Source organism: Rattus rattus, chromosome 5 (genome assembly GCF_011064425.1).
Source record: "Rattus rattus isolate New Zealand chromosome 5, Rrattus_CSIRO_v1, whole genome shotgun sequence".
NCBI classification, from domain to species: Eukaryota; Metazoa; Chordata; class Mammalia; order Rodentia; family Muridae; genus Rattus; species Rattus rattus.
Genome location: NC_046158.1, coordinates 157,591,685 through 157,599,828, shown reverse-complemented (window position 1 = coordinate 157,599,828; position 8,144 = coordinate 157,591,685). Strand labels below are relative to the sequence as shown.

Genomic DNA, 8,144 nt, shown 5'->3' with positions numbered 1-8,144 from the left:
ATATGGTTCTGCTGGGAAACTTGGCGTTGTTCATTTCCTGGAGTAAAAGCCACCGCGTGTCTCTCCGTTAATGCTCATGGCTCCAGCCGCCCCAGCTCTCTCCTGGTTCCTCAGCACACAGCCTGTCCCAGAGCCTCTCTGTTTGTCCCTCCCTCTTTCCTGTGCACGCGCAGGACTCTGTGGGAACCCATGAGAGACCCTTGACCTATAGGCTATGGCCCCAATCTTAAGGCTTCCACTTTCTCAGAGGAAGATTCCTTGGAACAAGATGTTGGAGAGACCTATCCTGGACTCTGCCTCAGGCAGCAAGTATCTCTCAAAGGAGATGGTCAGGTGCTGGCTAGCTGTCTGCATCCCTGACCTAGTGTCCTGTGAACCGTGGGAGTGTCAAAGATGACGGAAGTGCTCTCAGGCTCTGGGAGAGAGAAAGCAGCCTGGGATAAAAGTGTCTTGTGCTCTGCTGTTCTACAAAGAGGCCTTGCCTCGCCTGCCTACGGTCCTTTGTTGTTCCCTGGAGTGGAAGGAATCCTGCAGGTTGTGAATTGAGAGCTCCTCCAGGCTCTAGCAGTTGCAAGCATCTAATATAAATTAATTCATCGATGGTTGGCAGGCGAGAAAGCTGTGTCCCGGGTGTTGTGGCTGGGACATCTATAGACTGAGATTTGAACCCAGCTCTGGCCCCCAACTGTCCACTCCTGAGTGATGGCTCGGGTGTTGGGAGTCTCTGCCAACTTCCCAAACCAGCCCTGGCACAGGTGTCTGGCTTGAAGAGGGTAATTTCAACCTGGCAGGTCTGACCGTGATGGTTTGTATATACTCAGCCCAGGGACCAGCACTATTAGAAGGTGTGGCCCTGTTAGAGTGCGGGTGGCCCTGTTGGAGTAGGTGTGCCACTGTGGGTGTGGGCTTTAAGACCCTCATCCTAGCTGCCTGGAAGTCAGTATTCTGCTAGCAGCCTTCAGATGAAGATGTAGAACTCTCAGCCCCTCCTGCACCATGCCTGACTAGATGCTGCCCTGCTCCCACCTTGATGATAATGGACTGAACCTCTAAACCTGTAAGCCAGCTCCAATTAAATGTTGTCCTTACAAGAGTTGCCTTGGTCATGGTGTCTGCTCACAGCCATAAAACCCTGTCCTGTAGCTTACTTACTAGGGCTGTGATAAAACGCTGACTGATAGCAACTTGGGAAGGAGAGGGTTTGGGAATCTCTCCTCCCTTTAAATGCAAACAGCTAGAAAATCTTGCAAGGCTGGTTATATAATCATAGCTTTGGACATACAGACAGACAGACCTACAACATTGGTGCATGGTCCAGAATGCTGGCAGTGCCCTCCATGCCAGTCTGGCCCAGGGGCCTCACTATTTGCATGTGACCATGGGATCATTTCTGTCACCTTATCAGACTTGATCGGCTAGAGTCTCTGCCTCCCAGTGCAACATATCAAGATGAGGACTCGAGGCTCTGCTTGGGGGACAACTCCCACTGCCCTTGGCACTGCAGGGTTGCAAGAGGAAGAGTCTTCAAGAAGTATCATTCTGAGGGTGAGGCCTGGAGGCCTGCCTAGCACTCGGCTATTATAGGAACTACACGTACAGACCCCTGGGCTCCTGTTGATCAGGCTCTCCCTCCAGGACTCTTGCCAGCCCTGGGTCCCCATGTTCCCTTCTCTTTGCCCATCTCACAGAGAAACTGACCCTAATCCCCGAGGGAAGCACCAGCAGTCCACGGGATACATTGAACAAGTGCCTCTGGCTCTCTCCTGTTTGGTGGAAGGAATAGGCGGTCCTGCCCCTGTTGCTTTCTGAGAAACAAGGTTCCAGGGCAGACGCTACCTGGATTGCCTACATGTCCCCACCCTTATGTCCTATCTTCTAGGCCAAGCTAGCCACAAGGCCAGATCACCCTGTTCCCAAGGTGAGGGCTTACCTCTTCCTGGAAGACCATCTCAGTCTCTGTCACTCCCCATAGCTCTAGAGTCTCGGCCATTATGCTCAATCATGGCCTACCGTCTGGACACCAGATTTCGTAAGCCAAGTTCCACCCCCACCCCACCCCCAGGCCTTCTCTGACCAGGTCTTACTATGTCTTTACCCTTGTCTCTGCCTCCTGAGAGTTGAGATTATAGACATACACCACTATGCCCAGGAATATATAGCATGTTGTGCTTTTAAAAGCTTTGGTCAGGGGCTAGAGAGATGGCTAGGTGGTTAAGAGTACTTTTTTCTCTTCCAAAGGACTGGAATTTGGCTCCCAGCACCCATATGAGCCCCAGAATACAGCTACACTTAATATCTCTCTCTCTCTCTCTTTCTCTCTCTCTCTCACACACACACACAGTAACTTCAAAAAAAAAAAAAACCACACGCGTATACCTTCACTCAAGTGTGTGCCCGAGTGTGCGCCCACTCAGTAACTTTAAAAAAATCAAACTTCGATCACTAAACGCTGCAAGCATATACAAGGAGATCAATGTTCAATGTTCACTACTGTTTCGCTCACACACACCTGTGTCGTTTCCCCCAGACTGTGTTTCTGTAAACTCTATTGAAACCAGGGCTTCCCCTTCCCTAGTCATGCCCCGTGGCTGCTCAACCATTAGTCGCCTTGCTATTGATCTGCTGTAGATGTGGGGCACTACCTCTCCCTGTGTTAGCCTCTCCTGCCCCTGGGAGGTAGTGTGCACCTTATCCAGGGCTGCTGCTGCTGTTGGGCTGACTTCAAGAGGAATGCTTCCATTTTTATTGGAAAAGAGGCTAAGGGTAACTCAGCAGATGATGTTGGGGAGGGTGGGCACAGTCCTTGGGCTCACCTATGTATGCGCATTAGTGCATACTACCTGGACATGTGAACACAGGACCTATGTGAGCTGGGACACAAAGTCCCAAGTTAACAGCTGCCGTAAGACCCGAGGTCAGAGCAGGAAACAGCCTGGATGGCGTCAGGGACAGTCCTGGGGAACCCTTGGATGTCACGAAGTCCCCAAGTCTCCAGCTCTTTCTCCTGTCTACTGGTATCAGAGCCTTTAGAACGAGCTGGGCACCAGGGTTCTCCTGCTGTTTTGGTTTTCCCACCACCTGCCTGGTTCTACCCTCCCCTGCTATGCCCCAAACACCTGATCTCTAAACTGTTCTGAGTTCCCCTGAAGTTTACCCCCTAAACCCTCAGCTCACTTTTGAATAACTTCTGTTTACAAGTCACTGAGACGGGATCCTTAAAGTGCGCAGAGTAGCAGTCCTCACGGAAGGCACTAAGGCAGAGGGATGTCCCTGTTTTGGAAAGAGGCCAACACTTCAATACTTCCAAATATGGCCATGAGGATGGAGACATAGGATAGCCAGCCATGACTGGAGACACAAGTAGAACAGAAGGTAGCCGTGCTCATCTCCTTCGTGTGCCCAGACATTTTGGTGGGCACCGCAAACCCCATGATCCCAGGGACGGAAATACATCTTCAGATTGCAGACAGTGGTTTAGGAGGGGTGAGAGGGTCCATGCCTCTCCCGAGGAATGGTCTCATCAAATAACCAGAATAGCTTGTGCTCCCAGCCAGAGAGACCTGGTCAGCTGTTAACATAAGACAGAAGAAGAACACGCTACACTCAGTTGCTCTGAGAAGGAGGCTGAGTCTTCTAAGGGAAAATGGAAGCTCTGTTCTCCAGGGGCACAAAGGCCACCAGCAGGCACTTAGTAAACACTCAGCCAACACTGTGACAGCTACCGAGGGGAGCCTTGCCCGGGACAGGTGCTCAACAATCAGTGCTGATGGACAGTGACCAGGAACCTGTCACATGGACCGGGAGCTGCAAGCAATGACAAGAGAGCTTTGGAAGGGAGGAGACACCCTGTCATATGTGGATCCGGTTCTGTGGCTCCAACAGGGCTTCTGCAGGATTCCAGAAAGGGTTTTGTCTAGTGGATGAGGGTGAGTTGTGCTTGCCCCTGACCCTACAGCTGGAGGAGCTGGGAACAGTGTGGACTGCGAAGCCCTCTTCCTACAAAGCCCATCAAAGACAGGAGCTTGAAGGAAGAGGCCTGTTGCCTCAAAGGAAGCAAGGAGCCATGGTGAATCCTACTGTTTGTCACATGGAGCACCCAATGAATGTGCGCTTGCCCTTAATGCAGGGGACCTTGCTAGACAAGCTAGGCACTGACTCAGCCCTGCTAGGAGTGGCAGCTCAAAAGGGACTGTACACAGGGACACTTGTAGCACAAGAGCATTATTCCTGTCCCCACGGCCTACCTTGGAGATGAATTCTTGAGTTAGATACTGCCTGATGTCTGAATGCTGATTGCAACCAACCCAGCATTTCTGGTTTCTGGGTGTCACCTGGATATACCATGTGACCACAGAATCTTGCTGTGAGGCTCTGGGAGCCTATAGATGGCTTGGTGAGGAAAGCAACAGACAGTTGGCACAGCCAGCTTCCCTGGAGGCCCCTCTGACATGGCAGGAGCCCCTGGCCAGATCCTCTCATTCTCTGCCCTTCTTGCTCACCCTGTGGTGGAAGAGAACCCTCCTTGTACTTCCACGGTTGCCCAGGATCTAGAGCCAAGAAATTCTTCAAAACTTTCTTCATTTCTTCATTTTCTTTGTAGAGGGTTATTTTTCAGACAGGGTCTCACAAATTTGAGGTCCAAGCTTGCCTCAAACTTGTAATCCTCTTGCCTCAGCCTCTGGAGTGTTGGCATAACCACTCAGGGGCTCTAGCTGCCCCTGTGGATGCCCACTTCCCTCCTCACCGTCCTTTCCTGTTGAGCCCCCAGCATACTGAGTTACTCTGCTAGTAATTTCCAAGGAGGGCTCCCATCTGGTTCCCTGGTGCTATGCTCAGACCCACAGAGGACTGTGGTCCATCATCCCAGTTTTATTTGCCTATTACACCCCTCTACACCAAGACACTCCAGATTGCTCTGCACAAACACCACCACCACCATCACCATCACCATCACCATCACCATCACCATCACCATCACCATCATCATCATCAGCAGCAGCAGCAGCAGCAGCAGCAGCAGCAGCAAGGGCCTGGAGTGCTTCACACCGGGGACCTGAGAGCCCCTCTCATAGCCCTCTTGACCATTCTGTGATCACCTCACTTCACAGACTGGGAAGCTCCAGATCCTGGGTTTGGGTCCAGGAGAGGCAGCCAGAAGGCCTTAGGGAGCCAGCTCTGGGGTTTCAGGGATTCCTGTAACCTCTTGAAAGGCTGATGGCCACCCTCTTCCCTGAGAGTACCTGAAGGCTTACAGTAAACAGAAGTCACTGATTGGGGCTCAAGCCTCCTTCATCAGGAGGGGTGGAAGCAGGGTGGGGCAGGCGACTGGGAGTGAAAAGTTAGGAAGAAGAGTAGATGGGTGTGCCCCGCCCCTTCCCAGCCTAAGAGCAGCAGTAAGCTATTAAGTATGCTGTCACTGGGGTCTACTTTGGGACAGGGGGGAAGGAAAAAAAAAGTGCTTCTGAGGCACTGCTGCATCTCCCCAGGTGGTGCCTTGAATCATCGGGGCTTCTGAGGTGACACTGCTAAAAGTCTCTGTATGGCTCCAATGGAAAGAAACAGCCAGATGGGAAATCAGTGCCCTGGTGTGCCCTCTAATGTGCCATGGCACAGAGAGTCCCCACTTCGACGCTCTTACCTGGATGACGACCTTGACAGTGGCTGTGTCCACAATGGGTGTGCACACCAGGCCGCCAGGGTGCGTGCCGTCGCCACTGCGGTTCTGCAGGCCCATGGTGAAAAGCATGGGTATAGCCAGCAGCGCCGAAGCTAGCCATATGGCACTGATGAATTTCTTGGTGCGGCTGCGGGACATGAGGGTCTTGGCCTTGAAGGGATGGCAGATGGCCAAGTAGCGCTCCACACTCAGGCTGGCTACATTGAGGGCTGTGGCATAGGTGCAGGCATCACGCAGGAAATAGTAGCCACGGCAGCCAGCGTCCCCAAAGGCCCAGGGATGGTGTACCCAGATGAAGTTGTACAGCTCCACGGGCATGGCCAGCAGAAGGATAAGCAGGTCAGACAGTGCCAGGCTGCCCAGGTGGTAATGCACAGTGCTCTGCAGGCTCTGCAGTGACTTCTTCCGCGCTAGAGTGAAGGCTGTCACGGAGTTGCCCACAGTGCCCACCACAAAGAGTGCCAGGTATATAGCAGTCACCAGCACCTTGGAATAAATGTCAGTGTTCACGTCCAGGTTGCTGTTGGGCCCTGCCGTGTCGGATTCCGAGGTATTGCCAGAACCATTGCTCAAACTGAGCGCCAGGAACGTCGCTTCCATTTCAGACTGTGGTCGCCAAAAGGGCTGGGCATCGGGTTCACCAGGGGTGCCCTGCCGCACTGAGCTGTTGAGGTGCATGGTGGGTGCCGGGTATGCTGCTTTGTCCTGCACCTTTGCAGGTGAAAGTCCCTCCAGGGGCAGATAAGGAGGCGCCCAGAGGAGAGGGTGCAGAAGCTAAGGGGGGCGTGCCGTCCAGCGGCTAAGCGCGCTATCCAGGGGATCCTGCCTGGTAGCTCTGGAGCTCACGACTTGCCGGCTCAGGGATCCACTCTTCTTTCTCCTCCAGAGTCTGGGATCTGCGTTCCGGTTTCGCTCTTCCTCGGCACCCCACCCCCCGACCCCCTAGCCCCTAGCCTGCCTAGATCCGGGCTGCTACGGACCTCCAGATTCTGTGGTTGGTTCTCTGCACTCCTGGGTGGTAGTAATGTCCTCAGGACCGCGACCCTGCTGGCTTGTGCTTCGTTGGGGGAGCCTGTGGCGCAGAGCGGAGCGCACACACGGCTACCCAGCGTGCTCACCCTCGTTCTCCCTCTTCTGCTTGGAGCTCTTCCCGCACCCGACTTCGCACACCTCCTGCTGCGCTGGAGCCTGCCGGGCTCCTCGCGCTTCCACTGAGCTGGCGGCTGCGCGGCGCGCCCAGCAGTGGAGGAGGGTGGGTGTTGGAGAGTCAGAGACGCCACAGCCACTGTCCCCTCCCTACCCGGATACTGGCTGACGGTTGCCTCAGCACGCTCCCCGGGACCACCTGGGCTAGGATGAGTACCCCAGGAAACAGGATTCCCTACGGTGTGAGGGAGAATGAGGCGATATTGGATCTTTCCTTTCAACCTTTCCGGGCAACACAGTCTTCTCCTTCCCGATCATTGATCCCAACTTCTCCCACCCCAAAAAGGAAGCTACCCTTAGTCGCCTTCAGCTCCCTTACCAGAGAGAAAAGGGGGAGAAGGAGGGGGGCACCCTGCTGGTATGGCAGGGCCTTTGTACAGCTGGCTCGGCCTCCTCCTCCTGGGTGCCTGCGGGGTGCCAGAAGCACCCAGGGGGCCCTCTAGCCTGTGAAGGGTCGGGTGAGCGAAAGCATAGCGCAGGAAGGCAGAGCAGCCTATCTCTCCACGCCGGCCCAGGCAATCCCACGGTCTTATGCTGCCTTTGGGTATGATGGGCCCCTCTGTCCTCTTGTAGTCACCTGGACTTGGTCACCAGCAGTGACTCTCAAAGCTGGTGCTCTGTCGTGTTTCAGAGGGGCAGGGCAGGTTTGTGGGTGACACAGAGCCACATCTGTCCTTCCAGGAAACACTGCAGGCTGTGAACTCAGCCCAGCTCAGCTTTTCCCAGGAGACCCTGCCCCAGTCAGGGACCCAGGGAACAAAGGTCTTTTCATCTTGTCCTCCTTGGCAGGGGCCTTGGCAAGAGCTTTCAGGCTTGCTGCCATCTTGCTTGTCCCAAGGCCCTTGCCTCTATTTCCCCACTCGGCCCTTCTCCTGCCTTCTTCCTCCAGAAAACTCCTGGGGAGTCCTGGGGCAGGAGGGAAGAAGGCTCAGGGCAAATTGCGGTCCCCGCATGGACCCTGCTGCTGTCTGTACCTGCTGTGCTGGAACTAGGGATCTTGAGTGGACTGTGGGGAGAGAGAGGGTAATGAGAGAAGTGGGTGAGGCTTTGACCCAGACCAGGGATCCTGATGTGACCAGAGAGTCCCTGCTCGGCCAGCAGGGAGACCCTCAGACCACAACTTTCAACCTGTTTGGAGAGTGCCAGCTGGACAAAAGCTGGTGCTCATGGGTAAAATCTTAACACATGAAAAGCAGTGCATAAGATGCTCTGTTTTCCGAGGAAACAGCTGCGTCCCCTTGTTAAAAACCAGTACAGCAGG

General features: G+C 54.2%; 1 protein-coding gene across 1 annotated transcript in view; it reads right to left on the bottom strand.

The window, feature by feature from the left end:
* Ntsr1 (neurotensin receptor 1) overlaps positions 1 to 6,587 on the bottom strand; it is a 46,988-nt gene extending 40,401 nt beyond the window's left edge. Inside the window, exon 1 of the mRNA XM_032904941.1 lies at positions 5,639 to 6,587. Coding sequence (XP_032760832.1) covers positions 5,639 to 6,355 — 717 coding nt within the window. The 5' untranslated portion in view covers positions 6,356 to 6,587. The remainder of the gene's footprint in view (positions 1 to 5,638) is intronic.
* Between the last annotated feature and the right edge of the window lie 1,557 nt (positions 6,588 to 8,144).